The sequence below is a fragment of the Halyomorpha halys genome, unplaced genomic scaffold (assembly GCF_000696795.3).
Source record: "Halyomorpha halys isolate HHAL.00 unplaced genomic scaffold, Hhal_1.1 Scaffold210.1, whole genome shotgun sequence".
Taxonomy (NCBI): domain Eukaryota; kingdom Metazoa; phylum Arthropoda; class Insecta; order Hemiptera; family Pentatomidae; genus Halyomorpha; species Halyomorpha halys.
In genome coordinates, this window is record NW_027113191.1 from 461196 (window position 1) to 480115 (window position 18920).

Consider the following 18920-nt stretch of genomic DNA (forward strand, 5'->3'; position numbering starts at 1 on the left):
ATTATAACCAAGGCAACAGGATAACAAATTATAACCAAGGCTACAGGATAACAAATTATAACCAAGGCAACAGGATAACAAATTATAACCAAGGCAACAGGATAACAAATTATAACCAAGGCAACAGGATAACAAATTATAACCAAGGCAACAGCGTAACAAAATATAAGGAGGGTGTAAACGATAGTATAACAAAATATAAGGAGGCCATAAACCGTAGTATAAGAAAATATTACGAAGGCATAAACAACGGTATAACAAAATATAATGAATATATGCTTATAATATATGCTACATAATAAATGCTATATAAATATACGCTTGCAAAGAGGAGAAAGCTGACTATGTTATTTGTTTCGAATCTGTTCTTGTTTTCCTCCATCCATTATTCATAATATTTTGTATTTATCTACTGTTCATTATTAGCATTAATGAGAACTGACTATTTATTTCAAATAAACAAATTTAAAAGTACTTTTTCGACAAATGAAATTTTTTGACAATTTAGCATTTATGTCCTCTTAAACTATTGCAATGGGATAAGACTTATCTTCAATGAGCACTAAATTGCTCATTGAATAATTGATTTTTATCAAAATTGTTAGATCTGTTTTGGAAAAAATCGAAAGAATATTCTGTTCCATAAAGTTGCAATTCGGGTCGGTCTATTTTAGCGGGAATAGTTTCTGTTATATCCCATGCATATAGTCTACCTTAAATATATAATTTCAGTTTCTTGCGACTTTTTGTCTTTGAGCTAGGCTGTTCACAGATACACAAAAAAATAACGTACCTACGTAAAAACAACAATAATAATTATTTAAAGGGCCAAAAAACTCACGTCCAGGATAATTAATAGAAGATGGATAATTATTAACAATACTTATTAATTCCAAGTAGCTACAGATTAAGACAGATTTAGAATTTACTTAGTTGCCTTAACATCAATGGGAAGGCAGAGTTTGCATGTCTCTAATTAAGGAAATAATATTAGGTTTATATCCTGACTAAGATAATAATAATGAGTCCACGTGTTGCAAAATATATTCAATATTTTCTTCAAGTTAAAATATATTGTGCTGTGTGGACAGTGACAGAATGTCAGAATTCTAGCAATATATGACCTTTGCAAATTCCCAGAATGCATTAAACCATAAAGTTTAGTCTTCTACAATCGCTTCCAAGTTCACGAAACACGGAATTCTACTCCAGTCATTGCCAGCGATCGACAATCGACCCAAATTGGCCTCGCGATCCAGTTATTGGTCGCTTACTACTTTCCCAATGGTATAACAAACTTACCCACTTTAGTTTTTTTGTAATACACGCCATTTTTCGGCGACAGTTCTTTCTATGTTTACTTCTTATTTATAAATGTCGACATATAATATATATTTCATGTACACGACCGACATTACTCACAGCTCCTTATACTTTTGTACTATTTAATTCCACTCTCTGACTATCTTTAATTTTAAAATATATATCACAAAACGAAAATATTAGACATTACATATTTGTAATAACATTTATAAATTTAAAATGACCTGCTAACTGAAATAAAAATTGCTTCTTCAATGAATTAGATGATACGTGTATGGCATCGATTTAAATAAACGTAGAAAGTTTATCTCGACTTCAAATACGAATTATACTATTAAAGGAAAAACAGGAATTTTATCATCTTATCAGTGTATCCTTATCTCCGCACATAATTCAATAATCCCTTTGATGAAGTTTGACTGATGGTCGAAAAAAAAATTAAAGATTTGAATGAAGTGATATTTTGCATAAACATATCACTCAATAGTTATATAGCATTCCTGATATTTAAGGAGTAGGCCAAATTATTGAGATAAAATATTAAGTTTGACATCACAAAGTTCTGGACTAAGATATAAAAAATATGAAAACTTATTTAAAAAATATGAAAATAAACCTAACTTTACATATAAGAAACTATAAGTACACAAATGTATTTAAAATATGTATATTGATGGATAAGAACATAATGTGAGACATTTTTTAAAGACTAAAGGATGAATGTCACATTTCATATATCATGGAAATTTACAGTTAGTAATAAAATAACATTAAAACAAGATAAAATATAAAAATACATTGATTGAATTTATAAATTAATTGATATTAACAAGGTAAATGAATGGGTCAGTGACATATACTACATTACAAAAGACTACTAGATGAATTTCTAAATTAGTTTTTATGAAATCTATTCTTTTATCGTTTAATTTTTTTTAAAATTATAACATGGTCTTTCTGCCACCTTTAAAAACGTGATAAAAAATTAAATTTTTAATTCTTTAATTTTTTTTTAGATCGGCAACTTCGAGATTCTACGGAACACAGGTTCCGTCGGGAACTTTCAGGGTTTTCGCGAAATAACTTAAAAATTGGTCATTCCACATCATCTCAATACTGGTTTTATTCGCGCATGCTTAAGAGTCCGAAAGAGTTATTTAGTTTGGCTGGTATAAGTTGGTCTTAATTACCTGCTCAGTGTCAGTTTTGGGGCACAAGTCAAAGGGTGCTTGTGTTGCATTCACACGTTTGTTTTCAGTTAGCCTTGTGTGGAAATGCTAATTGATAGATAATTATCCTCTCCGTGTTTTAATTAATTAAAGAATTTCTCCAAACATCAGATTCAATAATTATCTCCATTTTAAGATAGTTTATTTCTATTGATTTGCTTTGTTTCGAATTTTGTTGGTTACATTTTTTTTTTATTTTCAATCCTCTTTATTTTGATATATGGTTACAGAATACATTATAATATAATGCAATACATTATATATATACAAATTTACATTATATCTTCGAGATTAAATTTAACAGTCTATTTTTTATTTAAAATAGCACAAATATAAGTTTACTATCGAGAATGAAAGTTGGATTTATAGATTATGTAGTACTATTTCTTTGAATTTGATGATATTTGTGTTTCCGGTTATTTCACTTCTCTTTATTTTGTTCCTGTTTACAATGAAAATAGAGTAAACTGAATGTAATAGCCGACAAAAATACAATACAAAAAAATCAAATGCTCTTAAAACAAGAAATACTCTGTAAACTATTTGTTCTATACAAAAAATAATTCTCAAATATAAACTAGCAGATATATAAATAAAAATATAAAATAATAAATAACAATACAAAAAGTATACATGTGTATACAACACTAAAAAAGTTAATGTAATAAATAAACTAGATGAATGCATTAAAACAATCAGCTGTTATATACATAGATATCTGTGTGTGTGATAATTGAAGTTTATGAGAAAATCAGATACAACAACAGTATAACCAAACAATTTTATAACAAAAAATGCGAACTCCGGTTATAAAGCATTTCAAAGGTATACAAAAATTAATGCGACCTTAAGATATTTACCTTGAAGATGCAAATTGGGCACTTGTTGTATTGATGAATGAAGGGCGAGTACTGGAGGAGTAGTGGGAGCAAATTGATCTCTTTTTATCACTGGACCGCCCGGTTCAGCTAACCACATCCATTTGTCCACGTCAGTGTTTACTGAGAGAGCTCCGGCATCGTTTTTTTTTTTTTTTTCTTCTTTTTTATAACAATGATTGAATATCAGTAAAGAATGGAGCAAGTAATCATTTTCAACAAAACAGTTTTCGAGATATCATTTGATTTAAAAGCCCATGAATTGTGAGAAAATCAAATATTTTATTTATATATTTATCTCTTTTCTAGCCTAGATACATACGGAAGGGGTCGTCCAAATATGTAAAATAATAAACAATATATAAAATAATGAAAAATAGTAATAATAATAAAAAAATATACACAACAAAAATGTAAAACTTTTAGTTCATAAAAGAAAAGAAAGAAATACTAACTAAAATATAAATTTCTATGAAAAGAAAAAAAAGCTTTATGTAAGCTTAAAATATTTAAATTAAATAAAATGATACTACTTCAAATATAATTATATTTTGTAACCAACAAAATATAAATAAAGAAATAATACAAAAGAACTTAAAAGTTCCAGGTGAACCAAAAGTTAATTTAAATAATTTAAAAATTTTGAAATATTAAACTAATAGCTAATTATTAAGGAACAAGACAAAACAAAGATAAGTAAATATAAAAAAACGGTGTGAGTTTGAAATATACAAAGATAATAAAAGAGAAAATACCATTTAAAATAAAAATAACTAATAATGAAATCGATTTTATGCAAACTTTCATTAGGTAGAAACTAAGAAACATTTAAAATATTAAAAAAGAAAAAGAAAAACACTGTAAATTAATAACAGAGAATCAACATATATGATAATTAACAAAATATAAATAGAAAAATATATACAAAAAAACTGAAAGTTTCTTGATGAACCAAAATCAAATTGGAACATTATTTCATTAACGGTTACTGACCTAGTAAAGAAAAAACACTGTCCAGTGTCTTAGTCCTATTAGGTACCGCGATAGCTAGAATTGAGGACCGTAATGGACAATATTTGCCTATAAGAATTTTGATTGACTATGGATCACAGCGATCGTTTGTAGCCTCAGCCTGCGCTCAAAGTTTAGGTATAGAGCGGGGTGTTAACCTGCAGCCTTTGCATGGTTTAGAGCGGGGTGTTAACCTGCAGCCTTTGCATGGTTTAGAGCGGGGTGTTAACCTGCAGCCTTTGCATGGTTTAAAGCGGAGTATTAACCTGCAGCCTTTGCATGGTTTAGAGCGGGGTGTTAACCTGCAGCCTTTGCATGGTTTAGAGCGGAGTGTTAACCTGCAGCCTTTGCATGGTTTAGAGCGGGGTGTTAACCTGCAGCCTTTGCATGCTTTCGAAGATAACCCAATAAAAGGTGGGAATTTTCAGTTGCGTTGCACCTTAGTGCCCCAGCACTCATTCCATCCTCGTCTTAAAACAAATGCTGTGATCATTCCAAAGATAACTGATGATACCATCTTGTCCGATCCCTAATGTGATATACAAACATCTTCTACTGTATGACTTGGCTGATAAAACATTTGGGAAACCGGGTCCCATTGATTTTTTATTGGGTGCTGATTTATTCGGACAAACTCATAGAGGGTGAGTGTTTAAGTCAGGAGGGTTACCCCGATGCTCTCAAAACAATATTTGGTTGGGTAATCATAGGGTCTTTAACTCAAAACATGGATTCAAAGGAGAAAAATGTTTCACTAATGACCTCCTGTCAATTGCAACTTGCAAATGAGCTCAATGACTCATAGAGAAATTTTGGGAGATTGAAACAGTTCCCCAAGTAGTAAAAATTGATCCACAAAATGTCATAGCGGAAGAACACTTTCGTAAAACCCATTCAATGGATGCAAGTGGCCGATATATTGTCCGGTTACCTTTTAAAGATTCAATTCCTCCGAATCTTGGCAATTATTACAATCCCGCCTTGAATCGTTTTCTAAAATTGGAGCATCGTTTAAATAAATCGTCTGAACTGAAAGAAAGTTATCGCAATATAATTAAGGAGTATTTGGAAGGCAATTATGTTTCACCAGCCCCATCTAGATATTTACTTCCACACCATTGTGTAATTAAAGACAATTCACATTTTAAAATTAGAATAGTCTTTGATGGTTCATTTTCTGCTGAACTTAGTCCCTTGAATGACCATCTCGTAATAGGTCCTAAGTTCCAATTAGATATGAGGCATGTAATGCATGTAAATGATACCCATATGTTATAGCCACAGGTATATGCCAAATGTTCCTTCAAATACAAATGAACCCGAATTATGTACCCTATCGACATTTTATATTCCAAATTCATTCTTCAGAATCAATGATGGGATATCAATTAAACCGTGTTACTTTTGGGCTATCTTGTTTACCATTCTTAGTTATAAGTGAAATTCATCTGTTGATACTTGATAAAGGATCCTCCTATCCAAAACCATCTGTCGTCCTGATAAATAACATATACGTGGATAATATCCTAACTGGAGCGAATGCTTTTGATGAAGTCCTCAAACTTCAGAAAGAGTTGATTGAATTACTTAAATGGGGTGAACCCACTTTGAAATAATGGACGAGTAACACTCCAGACCTGTTAATTTCATTCAATTACAGGCAACTAGAAGCTTATTAATTTTCGGACCGAAATAAACAATGGATCAAAGAATTGGGAATACCATGGGATCCTGGAATACATTGGGAATGCCTAACATATCATATCCAAAATTTAAATTAGTTTTGTCCAAAAGTGAAAATCATATTTTCTGTTTGTCGAAGTTGTAATCTCATTTGGTATCATACATCAGTCAATTTAAGGCAAACTCTTAGTTGCAACAGCTATGAAGATGATTTGTTAAGTGAGTATAGTCCTTTTCTATCTGTAATAGGTAAAGGTTATGGGGAATCCTTCAATTCTCTTTTACTTGTACATTAAACTTGAATATCCTGGCGCGTGTTTTCTCGAAAACACATCCATCTAGCAATATTGGGATTTGCTTAGGGATCAATAATCGGGTATGTAGCCAAAATCTATTAAGGATTTCAATGTAGACGGTCATATAGAAACATATTTAGTATAGTTTAGTTACAAAAATCCAATTAGCAACATTAAGAACATCTATCTACCTTATGAGTGTTGTGTGCTGCCCTCTTGCTAGCACAGACTAGGAAATTGGTTTCAAAGAAAATGGAAACTTCAAACGGACAGCGAGGAATTCTCCCTTGCCCTTCAATGCATTTATAGATGATTTAAATTGTAGTTTATTGAAAGGATCAAATGTCTCTCAATTGTAATGGACATTCAGAGAGAATTTTAGAAATATTTCCTGGATCCCCTAGGCTATCAAAAAAAAAGCGAAGGGGGATTTTGTTAGACCTGCCGCAAAATTAACCCCATTGCTTTCCTCAGAGTAGTCAATGCAGAAAACTGTAAATTAAACCTTAAATTTTTGTCCTAAGACAAAAATTGGTGGGCGGTATGTTAACACCATAATATAATTATGGTAAATATAAAATAATTACCATGTAAATAATTGTAAATAGTAATTAAGTTTTATTAGTGTTTGGTTGCATTTGTTTTTATTTGTATTGTCTTGTTTGGATTTAGTTATTTGAAAAGAAAAATGTGTAATTATATTTGTTTGTAATAATGAGTAATAGAGACTGTTGCTAGGGGTGATAATTGTTGCTAAGAAGCGTCACCTAGCAACGGACCGACCATCTTAGTTTTTTAGAGCAGTTCCGACTAATTAGTGGCCCTAATAGCATCCTCAGCAGCCCTGTCTGGGTTTATAGTTTGGACATTTGTTGAGTGTTTTAGTCGTCACTACAGTTCGAAACCAGACCTTTTCTGTGTTTCCACTTTAATATAGCAGTTCAGGAGCTCCTCGCACAGTATAATGTGGACATAAAGTATAAACCAGGAAAAGAAAATGTGGTAGCCGATTGGTTGTCTCGAGCAATAACAGAATGCATTAGAAGAGGAGGCCGTAGATTTCTCTAGCCAATTCTTGCGGGAGTGGACACCGGGAGAAGAAAAAAGAAGAGAATGTGGTAAAGGAAGACGATAGGGAGGAATCTTCGTATAACAAGAGCTCACATGAAGGAAGGCCAGTAGATATGGAGGAACTGGAGGACATAATAAACGAAAAGAGGCGACATATTGTATGGACGACGAGGACCACTGGATTATTCAAAGCTGAGCGTGGCGAGTATGATAGGAACAAAATCACGACGATTTGGTCACAGCCAGGTGTGGGGGTCGACCAGATTTGTAGAGTGTTGAAGGATGCTTCAGGGCCAGAAGAAACTCATCACCTTTACGTGGACAATGCCATCGTCAGGGAATCAAGCGGGGCAGTGAACAAATAGGGATTGGTAAGAGGTTCATTCGTTCCAAGCAGATGGTGGAAACCCTTCAGAATGATGAACAACACAAAGAGGTGATCATAGCATATCACAAGGGCAAGACAAATCACCGCGTAATCCCGAAGACCCTACGCACGTTAAATTACTTTTGAAATGTAATGAAATGAAAAAATAATTTTATTCTGGGACATATGTCCTCTAAGAATGAATACCTGGTTTATATATTATGATTTTTTTCTGGCAAGCACTTTTTACAAAAATTTCCAGTGAGCAAAATGAAATTACAGATCTTGGCTTAACTACTATTTATAATGTTAATCAATATTTGCTTAACTGTATTGTTTACAATGATGCGGAGGTTTGGATTTGCATTAAGTAAAGGAATAGGTGTTGTTTAAAGGAAAGAATGGATGAGGATTGGTGAATAGAGATAGGGATAGAGTTCCAGAAGGAGGTTGCACGTATGACGAAGGATTTGTTGAAGAAGGTGGTTCTCTAGGAGGGCATATATAAATCAGTCAGTTGGGATCGGGTGTTTAATGAATGGATAGATGAACGAAGAGTGAGGTGATCAAGGATATAGGTAATTTTAAGAACTTGGAATAGGAAAATATCAAGGAGTTATTGCCTTCGGGTGGTTGGATAGAGCCACTTCAACTCGGTATAGCAGCGGGAGACTTGAGAGTGCCTTGGAAACCCTTATAAAACAATTCATGAGTCTCTTTAGTCTCAACTCTAGACCTACAGATAGCCTTCCATAGACCAAGGAACCGTAGTCGAAGTGGGGAAAGACGAGAGAGGATACTAGGAACTGCCTGGTGTTCTGAGGAATAGAATTACGAAATCTTTGGAATTGTGTAAGTTCAGTTATGGAGTTTCTTGTGATTTGGGAAATATGATTATTGCAGAAGAAATATTGGTCGAAGGTGACTCCAAGGTTTTTTATTGTAGGATAGATGTGTACCGGTTGGTTGTTAAGGAAGGGTAGGGGATAGAAAGGGAAGGAATTAAGGGTCTAATTGGTTTTTCAGCATTCAGTTTCAAATCATTGCTTAACGCCCATGCGTTAATACTATCAATATCTTCTTGTATCTTTTGGATGGTTTCAAGCATCTCGGAGGTATGGAAAGATAGATAAATTTGAAGACCGTCTGTATATAGGTGGTATTGTGTGTTGTGAATGGAATCAGGAAGATCTTTAATATAAATAGAAAAAAGGATTGGTGAAAGTGAGGACCCTTGAGGAACACCTCGTGTCAGAAGAAGGGGAGAGGAAGGAGATTTTCTCGGAATGATGACTGTTGGAGAACAATGAGACAGAAAGTTGAGGTATCACTTCAGGACATTATGTTGACATGGAAAGGTTATGAAGTTTACTGAGGAAGATCTTATGGTTAACTGAAACAAGATGATTGCCTATAGCACATTGTAGATATTTTTAATAAAGCGGATTCTGTGGAATGTTGAGAGCGAAAACCTGATTGGAAAGTATTAAGGAGAGCTTTTTGTTCGAAAAAATCATTAATTTGGGAGTGGACTAGTGGCTTTCTAGTGGCTTGGCCAGATTGGATTAAATGGATATTGGTCGAAATTCGGCCTTTGTTCAATGGTCGGACCGGGACTTTTTTACAAACTTAGAAAAATGTAATTTTGAAGGGAGTAGTTATAAATGTTTAGAAAGGCAAGAAGAATGGTGGGGAGACAAAGTTTTATGACCTTCACAGGAATATGGTCTGGGCCGTAATCGTTAGTTCTGGACTTGAGGACTGCTGAGATTAAATCAACTGGAGAAACATTTAAGAAATAAAAGTTATTGGGATCAAATGGGATTTCAGGGATGTGAAAAGAGGATTGGTCTCATAAGGTTGTTGAAGGAGGAGGGGCAGCAAAGAAAGAGTTAAGATCACTCCAGATGACAGGGTTGTATGGCCAGGATTTGGAGCTTACAACCCAGAGGTTCTTAAGGATTTTCCATTTAGATTTAGGATCAGTTGCTTGGGATAGGATGTTGTGAAAGTATTGCTCCATAGCGCAGCTTAAGGATATTTGGGTAAGGTTCCGGATGGACTTAAAGGTGGAATAATGCTCGTCTCTTATTATTATGTTTTAAGAGGAGCTTATTGGTTTAGAAATTTAATGAGATTCGTGGATAGGCATTTGACTTTTTCGTCAATAGATATGTTCTAAGAAGATGAAAAGTTCATCAAGATAGGGACCGACGATGTTTTCTATAGTTAAGGAATCAAGGTTTCGCCAACTGATTTTCTTTGGTGTAAGCCTGGGGTGGGAAAATTGTAAGAAATTTTGGGGTGAGAATGGGAGGAAAGAAAGAACACGGGAATTTGGGAGGACACAAGGAAAATCTCTACGGAGAATCGATGATAAATACATTAAGTCAGGTATCGGTGGATTTGGTATGATGTGTGGATTAGTAGGGAACGATATAAAGGTATAGAGGGTGAAAATTATGTCCATTAGGTATGATCGATCGGGAGTGTCTGTGAGAAGGTTGATGTTGAAATCGCCTGCGATTATTGAATTAACACCTTAATAATCCCCGGGATTGTCAAAAGATCAATACATTCCATATGTAGGAAATATGTATTCCATATATGGGTAAGATATATTCAATATGTTGGAAATATATAGTCCATATGTAGGAAATATATTTCATATATAGGTAAGATATATTCTATTTGTCGCAGATATATAGTCCATATGTAGGAAATATATATTCCATATATAGGTAAGATATTTCATATATAGGTAAGATATATTCTATATTTAGGAAAGATATGTTCCATAAATAGGTAAGTGAAATTAAAAAGTAACCGAAGTAGCGGCTGTTCCAAACAACTGCAGCTAACTTTACCGACTTTAAAAACAAAAGCTGTTCTTCCTGGCTAGTAATCTTGGAGTTATTAGTTTTTTCATTATAATCCAGAATCTCCTTCTAGTATCTACATAATTTAACTTCGTGTAACCTTCTTAAAGATTTTTTCCTTCTTCCGAGCACGAAATTGGTTTTGATCGGTGTAGTTTATTTATACTGTTATATCATTGTTGGAGCCATTAAATATGTATTGTGTATTGCATAGCGTTGGACCCTTCATTGGTTTGGAATAAACCAGGTGTTTGAGTGTGGGTACTTACAACATCACCTGAATCACAACGCATCCTCGATAAAAATTATTTATTTCCAAGATTACACTTTATGTTATGGCACATTATGTTACAAAACCCTTAGCATTTACAGCATTAATAATAAAAAGTTATTATAAAATATTAAACGATTACATTGTTTTAAGGAACTTTTAAATATTTGTGTTTATTTTTGTTATTTTTTAAATTTACATGTTTAAAAAAATTAATAATCCTCATCAATTGGGAATTCTCTTTTTCTTAAAAAAAAAAAATCATTTGGGCTGGGTAAGAAGCGCTACTATATCGTGGTGGCCTTTGTTTGTGGCGGCATCTAGTACACTCTCCCCGAACTTTGTCCTAGCGTTGGTGCTAGCGCCCTTCCCCAGCAGCAGCTTGGCAGTCTGATAGTGGCCCCAGTAGCAGGCCTCGTAGAGCGACGTCTTGTACTCGGCGCTCCTGGCGTTGATGAAGGCCCCCTTGTCCAAGAGGTACTTGACGATGTCAGTGTGCCCTCCTGTCGACGCCGCGTGTAGTGCTGTCCATCCTCCACTTTTGGTCTTGATCTTGATGTCCGCTCCCCTCTCGACCAGTATCTTGACGATGTACATGTGGCCCATGTGGGCCGCTTCGAAGAGGGGGGTCTTGTCGTCAAAATTCTTGACGTTGGGGCTGCAGCCGTTCTCCAGGAGGACCTTCACCACCTTGTCGTGGCCCCTCGCCGCCGCCGCGTGCAGCGCGCACCAGCCGTCGCGGTCCGTCTTCTTGTACATGTTGGCCCCTTCGCTGATGAGCAGGGCCACCACATTGTCTTTGCCGTAGTACGCGGCTTCGTAGAGAGGAGTTCTGTCGTCTTCATCAGCAATGTTCACGTCTATCCCTCTGTCCAGGTACAGCTTCACGATCAATCGGTGCCCTTTTTCTACTGCATTTTGAATTTTCGGGAGGTTCTTTTTTCTTGTTGATGTCATCTCTGTCTGAGATGTTTCGGATCGTACTTGGCAGTAGACTGTCTCACCTACAAAATAATTCCAAGTATTAATAGTTGAAAATTTTTACATTAATTTTAAAATAGATTATTGTCAATAATTCAGGGAAGATAAATTTTAGGAATTGTTTGAACATGTATAGCCAGAGATCGACCTGCAGAAATACGGCTTTGTTATGTGACTAACATAACTTCAGCTTCATATATCTTCATAGATCATAATTTTAACTATAGCTATTCATAACTTTCAGAACAATCAACAATAGCTAATTATGACTTCCAAAACAATCAACAATAGCTATTCATAAGTTCCAGAACATTCAGTAATAGCTATTCATAACTTCCAGAACATTCAGTAATAGCTATTCATAACTTCCAGAACAATCTAGCTATTTTTGTTCAGACAATTTTTAATTTTTTTCTGCACGGGTTAAAAAACTAATCAATATGAAATTAAAAAAGAGTACAAATTACAAAGTTAATATGAATGAAATCGAATCAGAAAATTCTCCAGGATTAATTTTCGAAGGAATCGATAAATGTTTTATAATAGTTAGAACTATTTTTTTCTTTCATCTCCACCGCAGCCATATTTCCATAAAATTCACATAGGTTGGTGAACTCACTCCTCTCTCTCTCTCTCTCTCTCTCTCTCTCTCTCTCTCTCTCTCTCTCAAGAAATAACGCAGATGACTGCGACTAAAAATAAGTCGAAGGCATCGAAGAGAGGAAGGGCAATAAGGCTAACTGAACAGCCAGTACCCTCGACATCCCGACTAGAGCCAGCCCGCAGAAGGGAGAAAACGAAGGCATCAGAGAAAGGAACAACGTTGGATCAGAAGGAAGGTAAGATCAGAGTGGTCCTAGTGGTTACCCGAATCCGGGAGAAGGTTCGACTCCTACGCTGTTTCCGGTGTTGGGAATTCGGACACTTGACTAAAAGATGCCAGGGTCCTGATAGGACCAAGTGTTGTCACAAATGTGGCGAAGAGGGACATTTAGCCTCCGATTGCACACGGAATCCTAGTTGTGTACTTTGCGCCGGTAAAGGAGCCAACGAGCACTCTTGTGGCAGAAATAAATGCCCTACAAGAGCAAAGGAGGCTGAAAAAACTTACAAAATGAGGATCATACAACATAACCTCAACCACTGTGAAGCAGCTCAAGATCTTCTCTGGCTAACAGTGAAAGACTTAAGGATTGACTTGGCCATCCTGAGTGAGCAATATAAAATCAGGAAAACGTCGCTTGGATATCTGACATCACTGGAAGGGCTGCGATCTGGGCATGCGGCAGAGAGGCCATAACCGAAGTGACACAAGACCCCACATGTGGGTTTGTCTGGGCTAAGATACGACATCTATACTTGTATAGCTGCTATGCTAGGGCGACGGAGTGGGGTAGTCAGTCGACTAACCGTCGCGGAGAAATCCTGCTTGAAGCCTTCGCGCAGTTTTGGCAAATACTGGGTCGGACCCTACGTTCATGAGAGGAGGAAGGAGCTCGGTAATTGGCCTCACGTTTGTCAGTTACATCCTCCTGCCAACTACTATTTGGCAGGTCAGCGAAGTGTACACACACACAGTGATCATCAGGCTATCCTGACCACAATATGGAACCGCGAACCAGGGTCATTAGGCGTGAGAGGTGTGCGGTTCGCTGGAAAACCAGTACGTTTGACAGGGAATCGTTTCAAATCGTGATGGAGACCCAATGTAATTTGTCAAGCACTGCGGAGGACAAATCTCGACAGGTAATGGGGCTAGTGAACAATGCGTGCGACGCGGCTATGATTCGTTCCAATGTAGTTACGGTAGACTTCCGGCTTATTGGTGGAACGATCTTATCGCAGTCACCGTACTCGATGCCATGCAGCGAGGAGGAGATACCAGCGAGCGAGGGGCAGCCCGCTGTTTCAGCAATTCCAGGAGGAATACAAGGATCAGAGGCGAGAACTCCGGAGAGCTATCAAATCGAGTAAGCGACGTTGCTGGAAAGAGCTTTGTGATGAAGTGGATAAGGACCCGATGGGAAGACCCTACCGCACAGTGATGAAGAAACTGAAAACCAGCGCTATGAACTCGCCCATGTGCCCGGTGACTGTGCAGAGGATAATTACTACTCTGTTTCCTGAACAAGAGGAATTATGGCAGACAGAGTCGTTGCCCCCATTTGATGTGCCAACGGTAACGACAGAAGAGCTCAGTGACATCTGCCGAAGCCTTCAGATGGGAAAGGCCCCTGGCATAGACGGTAGACGGAGAAAAATCTAAATTTGGGCATAGCGAAATCCGGTTCTTGGGACATGTGGTGTCGCAAAAAGGGGTACAACCAGATAGGGAACGTGTGAAAGCGATTCAAGACGCACCTTTACCAAGGAATATCCGCGGAGTGAGGAGATTCTTGGGTATGATTAATTATTACCGCAAGTTCATCCCAGGGATTGCGGCAAATACGCATCCGCTTTGCGAAATTTTAAAGAAAGGAAAACGATTCTCCTTAGGCCCTGAACAGGTCGCTAGTATCGAGGAATTCCGGAAGATCCTAACAACGCGTCCTTTACTAGCCTTCCCCGATTTCCATAGACCATTTAAGGTAACTACAGACGCTAGCGAGTTACCTATTGTGGCTGTTTTGGCGCAGTATTATGAAGAGGGCGAAAAACCTATCGTCTATGCGGGACGAAAGTTAAATTCGGCTGAACAAAGATACAGCGCGATTGAACGCGAACTTTTAGCAGTTGTGTGGGCTGTAGAGTATTTTAGGCCATACGTTTACGGCGAAAGTTCGAACTTGTAACAGACCATAAACCTCTCCTTCACCTCGGATCATTAAAAGAATCATCAGCAAGAGTATCGCGATGGAAGGAAAGGCTCGCGGCATATAACTTCCACATTGTGCACAAGAAGGGCGTCGAAAATGTAGTGGCCGATTGGTTATCGCGAGACCTAGTGGTGAACGCGATCGAGGACGAGGAAGCACCTGTCGAACCATTTGCGCTGAGGTATCTACGCGATTGGGCGGAGAGCGGCCCGGAAATTCCATTAGTCCAGAACGAATCAGACGGGAACGCAACACCGACAGACAGACCCGCGGAACTTCCGGAAATTGATGAAATCGTCAACGATAAAAAGTTTCAAATTGTTATCAAATCCAAGTAGGCTGCCGGGACGGAAACAAGGGCTAGTGTTTACGAGGGCCTATCGACTATATTGATCCGCACACCCGCTACAATAGAGGAAAATGAATTGGAAAATTTATTTACGGAATTCGCGAGACCCGGTCGTAGTTGTCACGTGTACGTGGGAAATAAGATAATAGTAGACAAACTAAAAAGATTGTGGAGACAATAGCGAGTAGGGGTGGGGTATTCTTTAACCAGATGTCTACAACAGGAAGAAACGATCGCCGATCCGGAGGCGCAACGTAAACTTGTCGCCGACCACCACGCGGGTAAAACGAATCACAGGGGTATAGAGGAAACATTGCGTGCTCTGAAACGGCTATACTTCTGGAAATCCATGAGGCGCACTGGTGATTATGTCGCGGCGTGCGTCATTTGTCAACAGGCCAATTACGATCGCCGACCCCCAGTAGCCGAACAGGCGACCACACCCACCACACTCGAACCCTTACAATCGGTCCAAGTGGACATATACTCCAATGAGAAACAGTCTTGGCTAACAGCAGTTGACCCATTAAGTAAAATCGCGATGGCCTACCCTATCGAAGCGAAGACCCCAGGGAGGGGATCCTCCAATGGTCTTTTTTCTTTCCGAACCCTCTAAAAACAGAAATAAAATGTGAATTAGTAGTGCATTACTGTGTAAGAAAGAAAAGTAATTCGTGTTGTGTCTTACCTTTTACTACCTTTGGTATTTTAAGGTTACCTATTATTTTTAATTTTACATATGAGTTAGCCTCCAATGGTGTGCAACCTATGGGGTACCGGACGAAATCACATCGGATTGCGGTAGGGAATTTGACAATGCACTAATTCGCAACGAGAGCAAAATATTGGGCATTACCTGGAGATTCAACACTCCCCATCACATCAAGGGCAGGGGCGCGGTTGAACGATTGCACAACACGCTAGGGGAACACCTCCGGTTGCTCAAGTTAGGGCGGAATCTCGAGCCATACGATTGCATGCCGGGCGCAGTTATAGCATACAACAATACTATACACGCAGCCACTGGGTTATCACCCGTAGAGATAGTAATCGGACAAAGGCGTGCGATAGGGGAGACCTCATTACCACTAACAACAACGACCTCAGAGCGAAACTTTATCAGACAAGGGCGCAGCGCCAAGAGACATGGGCAAAAGTACGAGAGAGGTTGATACGTGAGAAACAAGTACGCGTTATGAAAGCAAATGACCGCCCCATAGTCCGTAAAACAGGTCCGCTAGCTTTGGGAACAATCGTATATCGCCGGTTGAGAACCGCCCGCAATAAAACAGTATTACTCTGAAGGGACTTGCTCTCCGGCAATGCCTAATGGGGAATTGTTCCCAGGCATTGCCTTAACATGAGAATGTATTAGAAATAAACAATAAATCTAATTTGGGATTTATCTATAAAAAACATAATTATTGATAAGAAAGTAATATATATTGAGGAAAACAAAAATAACGCAGCTGGTAGAGAAATTGGTAAGCCAAAAAAAAAATAATAATAGTGTTAGTGAGTTAGATCCAATTTGGACTATGGGTGCCATCGCTGAGATGAGACACTGGTGATGTGAGTCACGGTTTTTGATTAATGACAGATGTAAGATGCTCCCTTACTTGAAATGAGTGGCAGGAACTCAATATGGATAGATGTCACCTGTTGGATCTGCTGGGATGGGCTGGCCTCCGTGCTGGGTGCCGCCATTGCCATACTCGTCCTGGGCATCCTTCGCCTAGCGCTCATAACAGTGGGGTCGGTTCTTGGTGGCATCTGCAGAATTCAACTTTGTGGGATTATCCCTACTAGGGCTGGTTCCCCTTGTTTTTCTAAACGGCCATTTGTTATTTAAACATGTGTCACCATTTAAACTTAAAATCTTTTAGGTTCAGTCTCTGGCCTGAACAGATGTCATTTTAGAATCTGTGGTTCAAGATCTTTTCAAGAACATCTCCTTTATGCCTTAATACTCCGGTTTCATATGAACTATCATATTGAGTTGTGAGACCCAGTTGTATTCTACGTCAGGGTTTTCTGCATCTAACATCCTTAGTCTCGGGACTCTCTTTTCTGATATTAATGACAGTTTGGACCAGTAGTTGAAGATCTTTTGTAATTACTTTTGAACTTAATGGACTTCTACCTGTCTCGAGTCGAACTATATGGGTTGGGGTATTCTTGGGCCATCCATATAGGTATTTAATAAATTCCATTTGAAAAATTTCGATAGCATCCAGATATCTAAGGCTCCAAACTTGGGATGCATATATGAGAACTGAGGAGACCATTGAGTCATATAATGCCATCTTTGTTTCCAAGAGTCACTCTTTCCTCTTCTCAGGGTTTCCAAAACTTTAGCGGTAGCAATGGATGATTTTTGTAAAAAAAAAAAAAACAGAAACCCTTTTTGATTTACTTGTGGATGCAAAAGGTACTCATAAAATGTATATGTTTTTGTATTCAATATCAACTATACCTGATAGAGAAACTTACTTAACCTTTTGTAATTGTTAACCTTTATTGGAACCAAAGTCAATTTAATAACTATCAAAGAATTATCAGATCACATTCAAATTATTTATGTCTAATATCAACTATACCTGATGTAGAAACTTACTTAACCTTTTGTAATTGTTAACCTTTATTGGAACCAAAGTCAATTTAATAACTATCAAAGAATTATCAGATCACATTCAAATTATTTATGTCTAATATCAACTATACCTGATGTAGAAACTTACTTAACCTTTTGTAATTAAATTAAACAAACAAACATTCTCAAATAAATCAAATAATGGAATGCCATTATTAATTAAATAATAATTGGTGGTTATATTCGTGGACCGACACAATAACCTTGCTCTGCTCTCAATCCTTAAAATAAATTAGATATATATTTTGACCACAATTAGTTTAATTGAAGGAATTAGGCACATTGAATGGAGGCCTATGGGTAATTTCCTGTTTTGTTTTTTTTACACATCTTGATGCAGGGATATAAATTGTCTATTGAGCCCATACAATTTCTATAAATTGCTTCCATTAAAGCTAAAATTATGAAGGCTCGGAAAATGGCATGAAAAAACTTAAAATAACTAAACCTTTTAAGGATCAATAGGACTCTTCGATTTTTTTTTTTTTTGATTTCGTTAAATCATTTAATTTTAGAAAATAAATAAATCATTGATGAAATGTTCTTTTGAAACTATGAAGAATTAAATTTATCATAAAAATATTCGGATAATTCCATTACATAAAATCGATAGAAGTTTCTATCTAATGTTTGAGTACATCTGTTTAACAAAGAATTTCTAATTAATTGAGAAATGGCGGGGTGGAATGAAGACTAGTTCCGTTTTGTATATAACTTATATTGGGGGAACCAAAAGCCCAAGTAGAGCTTATGTTATCTTATAAAAAAAAGTAAGTAAACTCAATTTTATTTGTAATAACAATATAGGGTTTGATTAGAGTGAATTATCCTCACAAGTAAAAATATTAGCAAGCAAAATAAATTCTCACTCAGGGGATTAATAAGATAGTTAAATTAAATGGAATATAGCCAAATTAAGATAAAGAGCTGAAGATGGGTTAGAGCATCAACACGCCTTGAAGGTCAATAACAGACCTAATTTAATCCACGACAACTCTGCCAAATGAAAGAGAGAACATTATTATTATAGCAAGTCTATAATTGTTATCGCCCCTACCTCTGAGTCAGCTCGAATTTACCTCTCACTTCAATCTCTATCATAATATATATATA

At 36.9% G+C, this 18920-nt stretch overlaps 2 protein-coding genes and 1 long non-coding RNA gene across 3 annotated transcripts in view; 1 reads left to right on the forward strand and 2 right to left on the reverse strand.

The window, feature by feature from the left end:
• The window catches only part of LOC106679597 (uncharacterized), a 41851-nt gene extending 38358 nt beyond the window's left edge, over positions 1–3493 (reverse strand). Inside the window, exon 1 of the mRNA XM_014418843.3 lies at positions 3413–3493. The gene's annotated coding sequence lies outside the window, so the exon portion shown is untranslated. The remainder of the gene's footprint in view (positions 1–3412) is intronic.
• The window catches only part of LOC106679600 (uncharacterized), a 43290-nt gene that overhangs the window by 18831 nt on the left and 5539 nt on the right, over positions 1–18920 (forward strand). The gene's annotated exons all lie outside the window — the stretch shown is intronic.
• LOC106679599 (ankyrin repeat and SOCS box protein 3) overlaps positions 11032–18920 on the reverse strand; it is a 17650-nt gene continuing 9761 nt past the window's right edge. Inside the window, exon 3 of the mRNA XM_014418849.3 lies at positions 11032–12012. Coding sequence (XP_014274335.1) covers positions 11270–11965 — 696 coding nt within the window. The 5' untranslated portion in view covers positions 11966–12012 and the 3' untranslated portion in view covers positions 11032–11269. The remainder of the gene's footprint in view (positions 12013–18920) is intronic.